This window comes from Hyla sarda, chromosome 2, assembly GCF_029499605.1.
Source record: "Hyla sarda isolate aHylSar1 chromosome 2, aHylSar1.hap1, whole genome shotgun sequence".
Lineage (NCBI taxonomy): Eukaryota > Metazoa > Chordata > Amphibia > Anura > Hylidae > Hyla > Hyla sarda.
Genome location: NC_079190.1, coordinates 205,931,326 through 205,951,817, shown reverse-complemented (window position 1 = coordinate 205,951,817; position 20,492 = coordinate 205,931,326). Strand labels below are relative to the sequence as shown.

Below are 20,492 nucleotides of genomic sequence, written 5' to 3'. Positions count from 1 at the left end.
CCTAAAATGGACAGAGATGTCAGCAGAGAGCACTGTGCTCATGATGTCAGCAGACAGCTCTGTGTTTCAAACGGAAAAGAATTTCCATTGTAGTATTCAGCAGCTAAGAAGTACAGGAAGGATTAAGATTTTTGAATAGAAGTAATTTACAAATCTGTTTAACTTTCTGGCACCAGTTGATTTAAAAAATAAAAGTACCCCTTTAAGTTTTGTTTTTTTTGAGCAGTGATATATATATTTTATATATATATATATATATATATATATATATATATATATATATATATGTATATATGTTGTTATTATTGTAATCTGCTACTAATACATGACTGGTGGGGGGGGGGATGGGGGTGACTGCTTAGTAATATATTTGCACACTGATACCCCATGCTCCACCATCATCTTAGATGGTGCGGCACCTATGTGCCTCATACATAGACTACATAGACTTCCCTCTGTATATGGCTGGAGTTTTTTTTATTTATTTTTTATTCTTCACGTTTCTGGATTGGAAATTGACTTCCTAACCCTCTTGTGTGTGAGAATAATCACAGACTATTGGCCTACATCTCCTCGCTGGTAATAACCGATAGATCACAATTATTACAAATATTCTACGTCCTGCGGAAAATCTTTTCATACCATTATGGAAAATCGATGTAATCCATGTAGTGCCAGGAACTTATTTTTTTAGCTTAATAACTTAAAACTTGAAGATTTCCAGAAATTGTCCCATTTTATAAATGACTGAAAGGCTCATCTCTAAGAGATTCCAATTTACATTCACAGCTGTTCATTATTCTGAAAGCATATGCAAGAAAACATAAGTCCTGCTGTGTATTAATGTTTTATTACTGGTGGCAACAGACTTAAGGCTATTGCTGGGTGCGACAAACGAAAAGCGGAATCATATCACTTACCTGACAAGGTCGATCACTCGCTCCCTTGGGGCACTGCTGACTGGCTCCTCATTTATCATAATGATCTGGTCTCCTGGGACTAGTTTTCCTTCAGAGGGTCCACCTGGACCGGAAACAAGGGAAGAGAAATTATAAACTTTTAGTTAAGTAATGCACCTCCTACTCCATAAAATATGTATTATTATTTATATTCTACTCATTATATTTATGGCATTGTATTATTTATTGTTTTCTTCCTAGTAGTTATGGTAAAATACAATACAGAAGGTCAAAATACACAATAAGGGTATGTTCACAAACACAGGATCTGCTGCATATTTTGTGCAGCTGAATTTGCTACCTATTAACTTCAATGGGTAGCAAAATCAACAGCATAAAATATGCAGCAGATCTTGTATGTGTGTACGTATCCTGAATGTACAAAAAAAAATTTTTAGTGATATTTTATTTATTACTGATTCTTAGTTTGTGTAATAAAATGACTGCTCCAATATTAGGTACATAACAATCTACATGAGAACAAGACAGCTGTTTCTTACAGCCCAAACCATGGGCAGCATTATAGGAGAATTCCTTAACAACTTATTCCCCTATCCGCAGGATAGAGGATAAGCGTTTTATCGCGGGGGGTCTGACTGCTGAGACACTAGCAAGCATTTAGCTAAAAGATAACACTGCGACTAACTGCAGCCTTACTATGGAGACCTTACTACATACTGGTCCATATTTATCAATCAGCCTTAAACCCTAATTGTCTGTTTTTTTTCCATAGCAACCAATCACAGTTCAACTTTCACTTTACATGAGCTCATTGAAGGGGTACTCCGGTGCTTAGACATCTTATCCCCTATTCAAAGGATAGGGGATAAGATGCCTGATCGCGGGAGTCCCGCCACTAGGGACCCCCGGGATCTTGCACGCGGCACCCCGTTTGTAATCAGTCCCCGGAGCGTGAGGGGCAGAGCGTGACGTCACACAGGGCAGAGGCGTGACGTCACATGCCGCCAGCCGTGTGGTCGCCGATAATCAGACCCGGAACACGCTTCGGGGACTGATTACAAACGGGGTGAAACGTGCAAAATCCCAGGGGTCCTTTGGATAGGGGATAAGATGTCTAAGCACCGGAGTACCCCTTTAAGATATGAAATCTGAGCTGTGATTGGTTGCTGTGGGAAAAACCAGACAATTAGGGTTTCAGGCTGATTGATATATCTGGACAACTGTGTCATGATGGAGTTCAACATATAGCAGTAGGCAGTATGTACTAAGCTATGTCTGGTTGTGGCCAATGTTTAAAATACATGTCTAGATATGGGATTTGGTATTAAAATGAAGCTATGACATGCAAAAATATTAAAAACTGTATCAGCACAGCACAATTTTAAACCTAAAACGAAATAATGAGAAAAAAGTGAAGATTTACTTTAGGGCTGGAATGACACATCGATTTTATGTGAGTGGATACAATAGAAAGGAGAAACATCAGCATTTCCTTTCTACTTTATTTATGCATCTGGCTCTAAAAAACTATTAGAACAAAAAAAAAGGATTAAGGCATTCATGTAAATGAAGGTTAAGGTTGCGTTAACACGGAAGTGCATACGCATCATATTGGACGCCACGGATGCGCTGCTGGCACAGAGTTACGGCAGAGCGAGCTCCCTGTTGCTGCTGTAGCTCTGTGTGTCCACTCGTGAGTCCGTAAATCCACAATCATGAGCAGACACACAGAGCTATGGCAGCAGCAGCGGAGAGTTTGCTCTGCTGTAACTATGTGTGTGCCGCTACATCAAATACACTGCGGATGCGCTCCCGTGTAAACGTAAATGGTCACTGTCATTTTAACAAACTTGGCATAGATCAATAGTTTCAGTGAAAATAAGAAACTCTGAAATGTATCTTATCAGAGAAAAATGCATTTCCTCTTATTAAGCTGGTTCCTACCTCCCCTAATAAAGTTTAATTCACTCTGAAATAATAGCATCATTCTGTCCTGTGTTTACAAGACTCACTAGCAGGTCACATTATATGCTGCCCATAGAAGTTTATGGAGAGGGAAGGGTGAGAAGTGTGATGGTAGGGTGAGTGAATTTAGAGAGTGCAGGAAGACAGATACATGAAGAGAATGCAAACAGACTTTGTAATATAATCTTTTAAAATTCCTCAGAAATGACAGTATATGTTTGTTTTCTATCAGTGAATAAAAAACATCTTTGTTTACATCTAGAACACCTGTGCAGAGCTTTTTCTGGTCAAATCCTATTTGTAAATGAATTCAGCAGATAAAAACATTGTCTAGAGTGGACCCAATTGTGACTGTCTCAAATTGGTAATGTGTATAAGGTATATTTAAATAGGCACTATCAGATCCAAAAACTTTTTATATGTTGTTACTAATAAAAATTAAAGACCTTTTGTAATATGGTTGTTTGCATTTTTTAAAATGTTTAATAAAGAAAACACCTGCTGAAAATCCCACCACTAGGGGTCCCCATACCTACTGGGACACTAACCAGTCCTGTGGCAGCATCAGGCTTGTCCATGAGTCATGGGCAAGAGATGACTCATAGACAAGGCTGCATGAGTAGACACACCTCCGACCATCACAAGAGATGGACACATCCCCTTCCCCGGAGAGAGGATTTCTAACACTGTGAGCTAATAAAAAGAGGTATTTTTATGTTAGAGGTGATAGAGGCATATAAATTAGATGTACATGTTAGGCACTGAGTGACATAATACATTTTTTTTTTTTGTGGGATCTGACAGGTACGCTTTAAGTATCAGATGTAAACATGAATATTTTCAGCCAGTACCAACCAACAAAAAACTGGTAAAAAAACAAGATAAATCTAGTGGATTGTTACATAACTTTCCCTTTTATAATAATGATGCTTTATTTACATAAAAGCGGAGAACTCTTTAATGAGCATTTCCACTTAAAAGAAGAAAAAACCCAATTAATTAACATAACTTCTTGAGTCGTCCTCCTCTGTCATCTGGATTACGCTTCTATTCAGAGGTTTCTTAATTATGTCTTCTAGTTTTCTTGCTATTTTTTAAAAGTGACAAGACATTTTTGTCTTTGCAGCTTTCCAATATTTCGCAGGTTCCTGAATGGCAAATCTGCCTTGTTCTGCAGTGTTATAGCCTGCTTCTTATATTAATGCATAATTACTATTTGGGAGAGTGAAAGCTAGATAACAACACCTATTAAAGCTGATATGGCAGCCATTATAGCTGTTTTTAGTTGAAAGCAATTGAAGAAACAAATGTAATTTAAAAACCGCTACACAGAATGTTTAACAGCTTGGGGTTTTCTATTCATTGGTCACTATAGGGCTTTAGGTGTAAATATTTTTAAAGTTACATTACAAGTCACAACAACATTAGACTAGGTGGTCTCTCAGTTACACTGTGCCCAAAAACACTCCTCCAGAGCTAATAGACAGAATCACGGTCCTATCAACGTTAGGATAGTTACATAGTGGATAAGGTTAAAAAAATCCACAAAAGTCCATCAGGTTCAAATTTAACCTTTGCTGTGTTGATCCAGGGAAAGGAAAAAAAAACTTCTTTGAGGTAGATCCCAGTTGCCATTCTTGGGGAAAGTTTCTTGCTGACTACAAATATGGCCATAAGACTAATTTCCCGAATCAGCATCCCACTTAAGACCTGTAATATTATATTTTATAAGAAAAACATTAAGGCCCAACAACATCATTGACTCAAACATCAAATCATAGAATAGAGGATAAATATATGATATCTTGGGGTCCAACCACTGGGACCCTCACCAACTACAAGAACAAGGGGGGAAATTTATCAAAACCTTCCCAAAGGAAAAGCTGCTGAGTTGCCCATAGCAACCAATTAGATCACTTCTTTCATTTTTAACCCCTTAAGGACCAAGGACGTACCGGTACTTCCTTGGTCTTGCTCTTCTGATATAACGCGGGGTTACACAGTAACCCCGCGTCATATCACAGCGGGCCCGGCGTCATAGTGAAGCCGGGACCCGCCTCTAATAGCGCGCAGCGCCGATCGCGGCGCCGCGCGCTATTAACCCTTTAGCCGCGCGCTCAAAGCTGAGCCGCGCGGCTAAAAGTGAAAGTGAAAGTTCCCGGCTAGCTCAGTCGGGCTGTTCGGGATAGCCGCGGCTAATCGCGGCATCACGAACAGCTGACAGGACAGCGGGAGGGCCCCTTCCTGCCTCCTTGCTGTCCGATCGCCGAATGACTGCTCAGTGCCTGAGATTCAGGCATGAGCAGTCATCCGGCAGAATCGTTGATCACTGGTTTCTTATGAGAAACCAGTGATCAACATAGAAGATCAGTGTGTGCAGTGTTATAGGTCCCTATGGGACCTATAAAACTGCAAAAAAAAAGTGGAAAAAAAAGTGAATAAAGATCATTTCACTCCTCCCCTATTAAAAGTTTGAATCACCCCCCTTTTCCAATAAAAAAAAAACACAGTGTAAATAAAAATAAAAATAAACATATGTGGTATCACCGCGTGCGGAAATGTCCGAATTCTAAAAATATATCATTAATTAAACCGCTCGGTCAATGGCGTGCGCGCAAAAAAATTCCAAAGTCCAAAATAGTGCATTTTTGGTCACTTTTTATATCATTTAAAAATGTGATCAATAAGTCCTATCAATGCAAAAATGGTACCGTTAAAAACTTCAGATCACGGCGCAAAAAATGAGCGCTCATACCGCCCCATACACGGAAAAATAAAAAAGTTATAGGGGTCAGAAGATGACAATTTTAAACGTATTAATTTTCCTGCATGTAGTTATGATTTTTTCCAGAAGTCCGACAAAATCAAACCTATATAAGTAGGGTATCATTTTAATCGTTTGGACCTACAGAATACATATCAGGTGTCATTTTTACCGAAAAATGTACTACGTAGAAACGGAAGCCCCCAAAAGTTACAAAACAGCGTTTTTTTTTTCAATTTTGTCGCACAATGATTTTTTTTCCCGCTTCACCATAGATTTTTGGGCAAAATGACTGACGTCATTACAAAGTAGAATTGGTGGCGCAAAAAATAAGCCATCATATGGATTTTTAGGTGTAAATTTGAAAGAGTTATGATTTTTTAAAGGCAAGGAGAAAAAAACGAAAATGCAAAAACGGAAAAACCTCCGGTCCTTAAGGGGTTAAGAGGCCTTTTCAACAAAGAAAGAAGAAATCTGATTGGTTGCTGTCGTCAACTTTTCCTCTGGACAGGTTTTTATAAATCTCCCCCAAGGAGTCATATGTTTGCACTGCTCCTCTATGCATTGTCTATAGGACCACCAGACATAGCCAAGTGAATGAAGCTGCTATATGCACATGTGCTGGGAAAAAAAGTATATGTTATGCCCTAAGCAGATAACAAAAATGGAGCCTCCATCACCTTCATAAGCTTCAGTGGCAACACAGTTAATATAATTTTTTTTTCCACTGAGCTTGTGCTCTTATATTATTACCCCTCCCTTCATTGCAGTACAAGCAGCTGCCTACCCTGCCTAGCTCTTGTTCAGGCCTTGCACCTGACCACTATTCCATTCAGAGAGAAGACGCTGAACCTCCATTCTCATGACTGCTGGAAATCTTACAGTATGCCTTGTGGATATGGGATAGGTGTTGTTGGTAAAATATCCCATTTGAATACTCTACAGTCTGGAAGTAAGACCCTTTGGTAGACACCTTACATGGCCAAAGGTATAGAAAATAAAAACAATTTATCAAGATGTGACCAGACAAAAAGAGTACAAAAGGCTGTAGTGAAAACAATTGGCACCTGCAACTAAGTAACACACGTATATGTCCAGGTGGAGAGAGAGGAGTTAATAACCCAGCATAAATTACTCATAGTGCATCACGTCTCAAGAATCAAAAATAGATACAAGTAGCATAAGGAAAGAAAGAAGCGGAGCACTCACACGATCGCTGGTCTTCAATTCAAGTTGTATTGACTGAGGTCCTGTTACCGGTGACTTCTGCAGGGAGGCAAAGATGGATTAGGGGGAGCTCGGACGGCGGCCACAGTCCGTATGGCGCCAACGGGCGCTTCGTCAGGCCGTACGGCCTGACGAAGCGCCCATTGGCACGATACGGACCGTGGCGCCATCCGAGCTCCCCCCTAATCCGTCTACGCCTCCCTGCAGAAGTCACCGGTTACGGGACCTCCGTCAATACAACTTGAATTGAAGACCAGCGATCGTGTGAGTGTTCCGCTTCTTTCTTTCCTTATACTACTTGTGTCTAAAAACAATTTATGTTTGTATCCAAATAAAGCTGGTCCTTCCTTTGCTTCTATAAAGATTTTCTCTCTTTGTAAAGCTATATATTAGTTATTATAACAGCAAAGATTTTGCCAAATAAGAGTCATAAGGTCTTGCTAATACTGTACAGCTAAAATAAAAATACAATCTAAAATTATATATAAAAGAGACTGTAAAATGGAGATCTCATCTTCCTTTGTTGTCTGTTTAATCTCACATTTCAGTGTTAATATTACTGCTCAGAATCTTGAGTCTTGTACAAGGAATTTAAGTTACTTTAATGATGTTTTAATGACCAGGCAGCATCTCGAAAGAACTGTTGAGAAACAAAAACAAGGCTTGAAACTTGTGAATTATTAACACGATTATCTGCCCGTTGATAAATCTTTTATCAGCTAACCTGACTTTCCTTTAGTTCAATGTCACCCATTTATCGGTGATAGTTTTTAACTGCTTCCACAATGCCAGTCCTGAATAAATATCCGAAATGTTGCATCTATAAATGCAGTGACTTGAACCAAGGAGATTAAACCTGAAAGGACCAAAGTCTTGGTGACTAAGTAGGAAAATAAATCTGAAAATCTAGGCTGTCCAGGATGCTTGTTTCACGGTGTGCGCAATGCCAGTGTTTGCATTTACCACGCATAATAGAAGCAGCTTTCTACTGTGACATCTTATCAGTTGTCAATGACTGCTGAAAATGACCAAAATGCAGCAGTTGCTGACTATATCTATGTACAATCAGAGCAACGTACAGAGGCTATGAATGAGATACAAACTGTGTCAAACAGCGATTTGTTCTACACTTGGCACTGTAAACTTTTTTCAGATACATGAAATTTATAAGAATAAACTATAAAAGACATCCATTGACACATGTATGCTATCCCTGCCTGCAAATGTCAGCAGCTGCATGAGAAACAGCAATGTCTAATCGAAGCATTAAGAGTGCGCAGAGCCTATTTCTGGTAGGAAGTTAAGAGACCCAACAAGAAGGGAAAATATTCTGCACTCTAGCCTTATACAGGAGTTTGTCATCAGTGTCAGCTGCACTAACCTGTTGTATAGGCTTGTAGTATGGGTGACACTGATAAAAATGATACTTACTATTCCTTGATCTGTGCCTCTGTTCTTTAGTAATCCCTGTTCTTTTGTATATGCAAATGTGGAGCTTGTTGTACATGGGGCGTTCCCAAGCTCCCCATGCACAGTGATGTCCAGCCGGCATCTTCATTGTAACTCCTCCTCCCCTGTGCTGAGACTCCACTGCTACAGAATGAAGCTCCACTCTGTAGAGGTTCAGCACAGGGGAGGAGGCATTACTACAGAGATCTCAACTGCACATAACTGTGTCTGGGGAGCTTGGGAACTCCCCCTGTGCAACAAGCTCCATATTTGCATATACAAAAGAATGAAGATTACTGAAGAATGGCACATGGAGTGAGGAATGGTAAGTATTATTTTAATCAGTGTCACCGGACACTACAAGTCTGTACCAATAGGTTAGTGTGGGTGATACTGATGACAGATTTTCTTTAATAGTTTTGGGACCTTCTTGTTTTAGCTTGTATGTTTTATATTTCCTTCCCACCACACTTCTAACCTCCTGTTATTCCTTTCAAGGTCGTAATAAATGTCCTTGTTAGACAGGCTGCAAAAGAATGCCCATTCTGTTGGCAGTGACTTTCTATTTGACTATACTGATTATATTTTCTAGCAGCCTCTTCCACTTTAGGGAGACAACACAGGAGGTGGTATATAAAAAAATGGATAAAGATTAAGGTAAGCAAGAAAATAGGGCTGGTTCAGGACAACATATAAGGAGATAGAATACATTAAGGGGACGGGCCGTGATGTCACGAGGGGCGGAGCCATGACGTCACTCGCCTCCGTCTCCTGTATCGCCCGTCATTACGCACAGAGCAAACTCGCTCTGTGCTGTAATGATAGCGCAGTGCCGCAGCGGGGATCCAGGGGGTCCCCAGCAGCGGCACCACGGCGATCTGACATCTTATCCCCTATCCTTTGGATAGGGGATAAGATGTCTAGGGGCAGAGTACCCCTTTAAATGATGTTTGATAGTTGGGGCGGCTGGTTCTGTGACAAGCCTTTTACTGGGGGCCAAGAACTTGGAGCTCTGTAATGATTACATATTTGGGCTAAATAATACAGTGAAAAAAGTATTTCTTTTATCTCTTTATTTCATCTATTCAGACTGCAATAAGAATACTGAATTGTTCTTTAATGAATTATGCCACTTCTAGATAGTCCAACTTGCACCGTAAATAAACACCGAACTTAAAGATTGTTACTAACTGAAGGGGTCTATTATATGTTCCCACTGTCCGGGTAGGGCCACACAAATGATCGCTGGATTGTTCATGTAGCCATTTGCTTCCATACATCACCTTTTACACAGGGCAATATGCGGCTAATACACAATCTTTTTTTGACAATAATCAAAAAAAGGAGCCCTTACTGAAGGAGAATTCTGCAAAGTGACTACCACCATCCCTCAACATACGATGGTAATTCGTTCCAAACGACCCATCATTTGTCAAATCCATTGTATGTTGAGGGATTTGTACAATGTAAAAAGTGCATTTAATACTCACCTGTCGCCGCCGCTCCGGACCGCGTCCTCACCGCTCCCGATGCTGTCTCTAGCATCTTTTTCGGGATCCTCAGGCTTCTTCCGCATCTTCTCCGGTGTCCGGGCCTCGCTTTCTGGTGACGTTATTACATTGCTGCGCCGGGACGTAATAACGACGCCGGAAAGCGAGGCCCGGACCCCGGAGAAGATGCACAAGAGGCCGGAGGATCACGAAGTGGACCCGGAGCAGCGGGGATGGGTAAGTGAACCTGTCCGGGATGATTAAACTGCTATCTGACAGCAGCTTAAGCATTTTGCGCTGTCGGATAGCAGTTAATGCGATGGCCCCGACATATAAAAGCATCGTATGTCAATGCTGACATCGACATGTGATGGCCTCTCAGAGGCCATCGTATGTCGATTTGATCATATGTCGGGGCCATCGCATGTCGGGGGTTACTGTACTATTAAATCTTACAGTTCTTATAAACCATAAAACATACATATCTGTGAATTATATCAGCTCCTCTTTCATTCCATAGGTTTGACCTCCATAAACTGCTGACTTTTGTGTAAAATTTATTGGAAAAAAAGTATAAAACAGAGATAGAATAAAGAATATAAGAGCCAACAGCTATGTGGTGGAGAATTAATGAAGCATTCTTCATATATAGTAAGAAATACACAGCAAGCATGTCGTCTTTCACTCAGATATCATTTCATTTGAGCAGCAGGAAGCAGAATCAGACAGAAGCCCGTTGTGCTAAACTGGTATGTAAAGATTTTCAGACACACCGGGAACAAGGGTGCTTCTAGCGTTTTTGCTACCTGAGTTTAAAAGTAAAATGCTGCTATCCCACTTCTCAATTTGAAGCACTTCTCAATTATGAGAGGTGAAAGTGTGTGGATAATTTCTCATGTATATTGCACAGATCAGAAGGGCACACAGATCCTTTTTATAGTCAATGGGGAGATATATATAGAAAAATATTGCCCGGACCTTCCAAGGTAGTGTGATTGATTAAATAGACAATAGATAACTGGGTCGTACTCCAATAATAATTCAATAGTTATTTATTTAAAATGTATAGTGCATTACTCCTCACAGGGCCCTTGTGAGGAAAAACACATTTGATAAATGTACAAGATTAAAATTTAAAAATATTAAAAAGTATCACTGGCATATGAGATAGCTCTATATAGACAAATTCATATAATGTCTTTACGGTATTGTGAAGATGCAGTATAAATCTTGCTTTTAGAGCATTTTTTTTGTCTATGTTTAGGCGCAGTTCAGGCGCAAGCAGCATATTTAGTGACTTTTATGCGTCTTTTGATATAGACAGTTTCACTTTTTTTGCCTACCCGTAGAACTCTTTCTTTTTGACCATGCAGTGTCACGTAGTTATAATTTGCGACTTTTGTCAAAGTCGCTATTTTGTGTGCAAAGGTACTTTTTTAGATGCAAAGCTACATCACCTACTAGTAGGCGTGAGAATCACTTCTACCTACCACAATTCCACCTTTAACCTCTTGATGACGACAGCGTCCCACTCCCCTTCTATGACACATGCTCACGAGCTGAGCGCAGGTCATAGCTGGGTGGTCCTGGCGGCTATCTGCCACCAGGACCCATCTCTATTGCCAGACATCACCGATCACGGTGATGCCCGGCTTTAACCCCTTTGACACTGCAATCAAATTTGATTTTAGCATCTAAAATGCAGCTCTGTGAAAGTAAGTAAAAACACCTAACCTGCCAAATTCAGGACCCGAGACAGTGTCTACTTCCCTCCCTCACAAGCATCTAGAAAAAGTGTATGTGGTACAGCTTTTCCCACCACAGCAGAGCTGCGCAAAATTTATCATCCTGCTGCACCTTCTTGATAAATAAGATGCACGCTAGTCAAACCCACCACCCAAATAAACGGGGGAAAATAGCTCAACCATAGACATTCTTTGATAAATCTGGGCCAATGACTAGGGTATATACAGTATAATTCTGAACATTAACCACATTGTCAAACACCAAAAGGACAAGTCATAAATCTTCTAGGAGAATGTCCTTGAGGGTGCGTTCAACCACTTTTTGCTTTTGTGGGTTTTCCGCTGCATATTTGAAAGGGGGCAGGCCCTTCTCGGCTGTCCGTAGCAGATTTTCCACGGAGGAATTTACGCTGCGGAAAATTCACCGCAAGCCCCGTTGAAGTCAATAGGGACTGCGGAGGATTTTCCACAGCGTAAATTCCACCGTGGAAAATCTGCTTCGGACAGCTGAGAAGAGCCCGCCCCCTTTCAAATACGCAGCGGAAACCCGCAAAAACTAAAAGCGTGTGAACGCACCCTTGAATAAAAAATGTTTGCTTTTTGGCAAGTCACATCAGCTGCATCTTCATTCACAGATACAACAATTAAGCATACAAAGAAAAAAAAACACCTACTCTATTTATTATTGTTGCTTTGGTAAGCAAGTTCAGTAGGCATTTTTCTTTCCTTGGTTTTGCTTATGTGTAACATTTATTATACTATCACAGGGGGTTGATACATTTGGCTCACTTAAACAAAAAACAATAAATCACTTTTGAATACCATTTTTTTTAGCACACATAAGCAAAAAACTATTTGCAGCTTTGAAAAAAATGTGATATATATATATATATATATATATATATATATATATGTGTTTATTACATTTTTTTCCCCACCTTTTTCCCACTAAATGTACTAATTTTTTGTTTTTTTACTTCTCATTTCAGATCCATGTATCCTGTGGATTACTTTAGATTCGGAGGAGTACAGTGACCAGCGCTTTTTTTGGTTTAACGTTAATAAAATGGTTAACCAGGGCTTGTGGGGGAGTGTTTTTTTGGAATATTTTTTTTTTTTAAACGTGGTGTGTTTTTAATTTTTTCTATTTACTTGACAGGCTTAGTAACGGAAGCTGTCTTATAGACGGAGTCCATTACTAAGCCGGGCTTAGCATTAGCCACAAAAACAGCTTGCGCTAACCCCCAATTATTACCCCGGTACTCACCGCCACAGGGGTGTTTGGAACAGCTGGTACCAACAGGCCCGGAGCATCAAAAATGGTTCTCCTGGGCCTAGGCGGTAACAGGCTGGTGTTATTTAGGCTGGAGAGGGCCAGTAACAATGGTCCTAGGCCACCCTGGTTACGTCAGGCTGTTGATGCTTGGTTGAATAACCTACACTTGCTATCAAAAAAATATATAAACACAATATCATCAAATATCAAAAAACTTTATTGACAACCGTATTGCACAAATATCCAAAAGGACTCAAAAAAGGACAGACACCCCTAACCCATAAAAACACACACCCCAAAAAAATGACATCAGGGTCCCAAACTGCAATACCATCTATAATTTAAAGAGCAATATGCGTGATACCATTATATGGTCACCTCCGTATGAACACAATTCGCGGTAATGCTAAAAACATATGAAGTCATCTTCACAATATATTATCCATACTGCAGTACCTGCTCCAAGCATATTACCAGCGGCCATTTGGGGACCCTGTGTACCCTCGACGGACGTCGTTTCGGGGGCTAACCCACTTCGTCAGGATGCTTGGTTGGTATTTGGCTAATAATAAATCATTGTTACTGGCCCTGCCCAGCCCAAATAACGCCAGCCCGTTACCGCCTAGGCCCGGGAGTGCCATTTTTGACGCTCTGGGCCTGTTGGTTCTGCTTTTCCCAGCATCTTTGTGGTGGTGGGTACTTGGGTAATAAATGGGGGTTAGCTAGCTGTCTTTGGAGCTAACGCTAAGCCCGGTTTAGTAATGGACTAAAATAGGTTAATACATTTATTGTCACCCGCCCGTGCATCTCCTGTGCCGCACGACTACAACTCCCAGCATGCCCTTACAGTAAGGACATTATGGGAGTTGTAGTCATGTGGTGCGTGAGAGTGACAAGCTTGTCACCTATCCCCTGCTGCATGACTACAACTCCCAGCATACCCTTACAGTTAGGACATGCTGGGTGATTTAGTTGTGGGGCAGGTGACAAGCTTGTCACCCACCCCAAAACTACAACTCCCAGCATGGCCTAACAATAAGGGCCTGCTGGGAGTTGTAGTGGTGCGGCAGATTGTCACCCCCCCTGGCTGCACAACTACAACTCCCAGCATGCCCTTACAGTTAGGGCATGCTGGGAGTTGTAGTTGGTCAAGCCAGGAAAGCGAGCGGTAATGCGCTCCACTCCCTGGCCGGGGGGGAAAATCACTGTAATTTTATATTTCCCACCGGGTCCCGTGACACCGAACCTGGCAGGAAATTTGAAATTACAGTAAAGTCTGCTGCGCCGTGGTAAGGAGCCTGGACTGACATAAATCTGCAGCCGCCGGGGACTCCATCATATGTTATCATATATTAAATGTACAGGAGCCGTCCCTGCCATCTCTCAGCGTGTACCGCAGTGCTGAAGGATGGCAGGGACGGCTCCTATACATCTAATATATGATAATATATGATGGAGTCCCGGGCGGCTGCAGTGAGGCCAGCCCGGGCTCCTTACAGCGGCGCTGGGGCTATAGTATATGACGGAGCCCGGGCGGCTGCAGAATGATGCCAGCCCGGGCTCTTTTTAACATATAACAAAGCCACTGAGTTTTTAGTCTCTACTGTCAGATCAAATTTGCTGTTGGTCCTGTCATTGGCTGCTCGGTCCCGGACAATCACGGGACCCAGTGGGAAATATGAAATTACAGTAGGAGATATAGAAACTCTGCAGCGCCGAGGTATGTTAAAAGGAGCCTGGGCTGACATCACCCTGCAGCCGCCCAGGCTCTGTCTGATTCTAATCCCGCTACCCTGACATAATGACAGGGACACCGCTTTACATTCCACCTTGTCTCCCGCCTGCGCCGCACATCTCCTGCCTTCTACCTGCTAGAAGACTACAATTCCCAGCATGCCCTCACTGTAAGGGCATACTGGGAGTTGTAGTCTTGTAACAGGTAGCAGACAGATGGGAGATGTGCAGCGTGGACGGGTGGGAGACAAGGGGGATATAAATCAGTGTCCCCGTCATTATGTTAGGGTATCGGGGTTAGAATCAGACAGAGCCTGGGCGGCTGCAGGGTGGTGCCAGCCCGGGCTCCTTTGTGCCATTATAATATCATATTTCCCGCTGCCAGAAGGGAAATATAAAAATTTGCTCTCCAAAGCCGTTTGGTAAGCCAGCTCTGCGCTGGCTTACATTTACGCTGTTTTGGAGGGCTTGTGACTTTTTGTGCGACTTTTGCACTTGATAAATCCCTGACCACTGCAAAGTGAAAAATAAAATGTACTTTCCTACGCTCTTTTGTAGCTTTTTGCTTACAGCCAAAAGTTGCACAAAAATTTGCTTGGGTGCTAATGCGACTTTTTGTGTGATTTTTGTAAGCAAAAAAAAGAGCTTTAAATCTCTTGATAAATGTCCCCCTATGTGTTGTGGCTGCTTTGCTGAATCAGGCACAGGGTGTCTTAAAGAGTACCTGTCACCAGACTAACATTTTGATATATTGTTTCTTCTGTAATTATAAGACACTACGCTATTTACTTGCTCTTAAAACTCAGGAAGTTCATGCGGGTCATGACGAGCCACAGCTCTTGCACGCTTCAATGATGTCGCTGGGGAACACCCACTTTATCACACAATGTGAGCAAGGGGAAAGGTATGATAAAGAGCTTTTTAAGGGCAGGAGGGGTGTTAGGAATAGGGAATATAATCTGAGTTACAGTAGTTTAGAAAATATGGTTTGATGAAAGGCACTCTTTCAATTTGTATAGGATAGAATGAAACCTCAAGACTAGAAAAGTATTCTGAAGCAAAATGTGCTGCCCAGTGTCAGGAAGCTTAATCTCGCAGTACATGAGTTCTCCAACAGAATAATCACTCAAAACTCACAGCTCAAAACACCCAAATGGCAAAGAGCCAAATATTGGACTGTTCTGAAGTGTCCTTCTTTGATCCATGATTTGAGCGTGCTCTGTCTGAGTGTGTTTTGGAAGAGAGGCACCTGAAAGAGAGTTATAAAACAGAAAGATATCTGCTGTGCAGAGTGAATCTGTGAAGTTGGAGTGACTTGTGTGAGTACTTACATTTGCACATAGAGGGATCACTGACAGCCTTTTCACTCTTTTTTTCTTCTCTACTCTGCCTCTAGGGGGAGGGGTAGATTGGTTAATGAAGTATAAATCTTAGTTTGGGCCTCAATTCTGAAACTGCTCTGTCTGAGTGTGCTTTGGAAGAAAGGCACTTGAAAGAGAGTTATATAACAGAGAGTTTGAAAGCAGGAGTTTGAGATCGCTGTGAGTGTTACTTTACTTACGCTGTAGAGACTTTAACTCAAAAGGTCTATTTAGAATTTAATTCTGATAGTTACTGTCTGTTTTTTGGCTGTTAATCAGTGAAATCCCCATAACTAGATGGCCTCTATGTTGGGAAACGCAGTCCGGTGTACATTTTGTGCAATATATGCAATCCTTGAACAGCAGTTTGAGGGTGCATATTGTTGTGCGAGATGTGTGCGAGTTGTTCATTTGGAAGCCAGATCCTGGATCTAGAGGAGCAACTGTCAACTTTGAGATGCATTGACAACTTGGAGAGGAGTCTCCTGCTCACTGTACTCTCTGGGGTAGAGGTGGGGGTGGATAGTGGGACGGAGGTGCAGGACAATCAGGCAGTTAGCAGGGTTACAGTCAGAAAATGGGGTAGAGGGAAAAGTGTCAGGGAGGCTAGTCCTGAACTGGCACACCCCAACAAGTTTCCCCGGTTGGAGGATGAGGGGGATACCATTTCAGAGCTAGCAGTACTGCAGGACTCTGCCTCTGACCGCCAGAGGGGTGTCTGCTCCAGTAAGGAGGGAGGGAGGAGTGCATGGCAGGCCAGACAGGTACTGGTAGTGGGAGACTCAATTATTAGGGGGACAGACAGGGCGATCTGTCACAAAGACCGGGATCGCCGAACAGTGTGTTGTCTTCCTGGCGCTTGAGTTTGGCTCATCGCGGATCGGGTTGACAGGTTGCTGGGTGGGGCTGGAGAGGACCTAGCAGTCATGGTACACATTGGCACCAATGACAAAGTAAGAGGTAGGTGGAGTGTCCTTAAAAATGATTTTTGGGACTTAGGCTGCAAGCTTAAAGGACATCTGCAGTGCTGGGCAAAAAAACTTTTTTTTACCTCATTTAACCTCTTCAGGACATAGGGCGTATGGATACGCCCTGCATGCCGAGTCCTTAAGGACCGAGGGCGTATCCATACGCCCGTGGGAATTCCGGCCCCCACCGCTAGCCGGTTGGGGACCAGAGCCGGATGCCTGCTGAAATCGTTCAGCAGGCATCCCGGCATATCGCCCAGGGGGGTCATTATGTCCCCCCATGTCGGCGATCGCCGCAGATCGCTGGACAATTCAGTCCAGCGATCTGCGGCGATTCCGGGTCAATCGGGTCTCCAGTGACCCGGTGACCCGGAATTACTGGCTGTTCGGGGCCGTCTCTGACGGCCCCGAACAGCCAGAGCCTGCAGGGGTGAGGTGGCACTGGTGCCACCTCACGATTGCCCTGATTCGTCGGCCGGATTACCGGCCGACCAATCAGGGCGCCTGCTGCGGGTGTCACTCCCGCACCCGCTCCGCCCCTCTTCCGGAGGACGTGAGCGGGTGCGGGACGTGCACCCCGGGTGCTGGGGACCCCGATCCCCGGCGCCCCTGTTGGGATCGGGGCCCCAGGAGCAGCTGCGGCGGCGGAGACGACGAGGGACTGACCTGTGCGGCGAGGATCGTTGGAGGTGAGTGACAGCCTCCTGCTGTTGCTTAGCAACAGATCCCAGCATGCAAAAAGGGCATGCTGGGAGCTGTAGTTATGCAACAGCAGGAGGCAGACCACCACAACTCCCAGCATTCCCTTATGGGCATGCTGGGACTTATGGTTTTGCAACAGCTGGAGGCACATTCTTTCTATGGAAAAGTGTACCTTCAGCTGTTGTATAACTACAACTCCCAGCTTGCACAAACAGCTAAAGTGCATGCTGGGAGTTGTAGTGGTGCATCTGCTGGTTGCATAACTACAACTCCCAGCATGCCCGTTGGCTGTCGGTGACTGCTGAGAGTTGTAGTTTTGCAACAGCTGAAGGCACACTGGTTGTGAAACTCAGAGTTTTTTTTTTACCTAACTCAGTGTTTCACGACCGGTGTGCCTCCAGCTGTTGCAAACTACAACTCTCAGCAGTCACCGTACACCATGCACCGTACATGCAGGGAGTTGTAGTTTTGCAACAGCTGGAGGAACACTGGTTGTGAAACACTGAGTTAGGTCACAAACTCAGTGATACATAACCAGTGTGCCTACAGCTGTTGCAAAACTGCAACTCTCAGCAGTCACCGACAGCCAACGGGCATGCTGGGAGTTGTAGTTATGCAACAGCTGGATGTCCCCCCCAATGTGAACGTACAGGGTACACTCACATGGGTGGAGGATTACAGTAAGTATCTGGCTGCAAATTTGAGCTGCCGCAAACTTTCTGCTGCAGCTCAAATTGCCAGCGAGAAACTACTGTGAACCCCCGCCCGTGTGACTGTACCCTAAAAACACTACACTACACTAACACAAAAAATAAAATAAAAAGTAAAAGACACTACATATACACATACCCCTACACAGCCCCCCTCCCCTCCCCAATAAAAATGAAAAACGTCTGGTACGCCACTGTTTCCAGAACGGAGCCTCCAGCTGTTGCAAAACAACTCCCAGTATTGTCGGACAGCCGTTGACTGTCCAGGCATGCTGGGAGTTTTGCAACAGCTGGAGGCACCCTGTTTGGGAATCACTGGCGTAGAATACCCCTATGTCCACCCCTATGCAATCCCTAATTTAGGCCTCAAATGCGCATGGCGCTCTCACTTTGGAGCCCTGTCGTATTTCAACGCAGCAGTTTAGGGCCACATATGGGGTATCGCCGTACTCGGGAGAAATTGTGTTACAAATTTTGGGGGGTATTTTCTGCTTTTACCCTTTTTAAAAATGTAAAATTTTTGGGAAAACAAGCATTTTAGGTAAAAAAATTTTTTTTTTTTTTACATATGCAAAAGTCGTGAAACACCTGTGGGGTATAAAGGTTCACTTAACCCCTTGTTACGTTCCCCGAGGGGTCTAGTTTCCAAAATGGTATGCCATGTGGGGGGTTTTTTGCTGTCCTGGCACCATAGGGGCTTCCTAAATGCGGCATGCCCCCAGAGAAAAATTTGCGTTCAAAAAGCCAAATGTGACTCCTTCTCTTCCGAGACCTGTAGTGCGCCAGCAGAGCACTTTTCACCCCCATCTGGGGTGTTTTCTGAATCGGGAGAAATTGGGCTTCAAATTTTTAGGGGTATTTTCTGCTATTACCCTTTTTAAAAATAAAAAATTTTTGGGAAAACAAGCATTTTAGGTAAAAAATTTTTTTTTTTTTTTTACATTTGCAAAAGTCGTGAAACACCTGTGGGGTATTAAGGTTCACTTTATCCCATGTTACATTCCCCGAGGGGTCTAGTTTCCAAAATGGTATGCCATGTGGTTTTTTTTTGCTGTTCTGGCACCATAAGGGCTTCCTAAAGGTAACATGCCCCCCAAAAACCATTTCAGAAAAACGTACTCTCCAAAATCCCCTTGTCGCTCCTTCCCTTCTGAGCCCTCTACTGCGCCCGCCGAACACTTTACATAGACATATGAGGTATGTGCTTACTCGAGAGAAATTGGGCTACAAATACAAGTAAAAATTTTGTCCTTTTACCCCTTGTAAAAATTCAAAAATTGGGTCTGCAAGAACATGTGAGTGTAAAAAATGAAGATTGTGAATTTTCTCCTTCACTTTGCTTCTATTCCTGTGAAACACCTAAAGGGTTAAAACGCTGACTGAATGTCATTTTGAATACTTTTGGGGGTGTAGTTTTTATAATGGGGTCATTTATGGGGTATTTCTAATATGAAGACCCTTCAAATCCACTTCAAACCTGAACTGGTCCCTGAAAAATACTGAGTTTGAAAATTTTGTGAAAAATCGGAAAATTGCTGCTGACCGTTGAAGCCCTCTGGTGCCTTCCAAAAGTAAAAACACATCAATTTTATGATGCAAACATAAAGTAGACATATTGTATATGTGAACCAAAAAAAAATGTATTCGTAATATCCATTTTCCTTACAAGCAGAGAGCTTCAAAGTTAGAAAAATGCAAAATTTTCAAATTTTTCATCAAATTTACGGATTTTTCACCAAGAAATGATGCAAGTATCGACAAAAATTTACCACTATGTTAAAGTAGAATATGTCACGAAAAAACAATCTCGGAATCAGAATGATAACTAAAAGCATTCCAGAGTTATTAATGTTTAAAGTGACAGTGGTCAGATGTGCAAAAAACGCTCCGGTCCTTAAGGCCAAAATGGGCTCCGTCCTGAAGGGGTTAATAGGTCTTTGAAAGACCTTTCCAACGATGTTTCCCCCATCAAAATTGGCCCAGTCTTTCTCCCGTTATCAGCACACGAATTACGGAGGAGAAGTGAAAATAAAACTACATCTCCCATCATGCCTTGTGCTTACTTCCTGTAAGCTGCTGCCCTCCCCCTGTTCTATCCCCCCGAGCAAATTATTATATTATAACGCCCACATCTCCCTTCCCTATGCATACACCCTCCCCTTCTGCTCATCTCCCCCTCCC

At 42.8% G+C, this 20,492-nt stretch overlaps 1 protein-coding gene across 3 annotated transcripts in view; it reads right to left on the bottom strand.

The window, feature by feature from the left end:
• The window catches only part of FRMPD4 (FERM and PDZ domain containing 4), a 461,151-nt gene that overhangs the window by 81,342 nt on the left and 359,317 nt on the right, over positions 1 to 20,492 (bottom strand). For all 3 annotated transcript variants that reach the window (XM_056556172.1, XM_056556170.1, XM_056556171.1), the window contains one exon: positions 921 to 1,023. In XM_056556172.1, the coding sequence (XP_056412147.1) occupies positions 921 to 1,023 (103 nt within the window). The remainder of the gene's footprint in view (positions 1 to 920; positions 1,024 to 20,492) is intronic.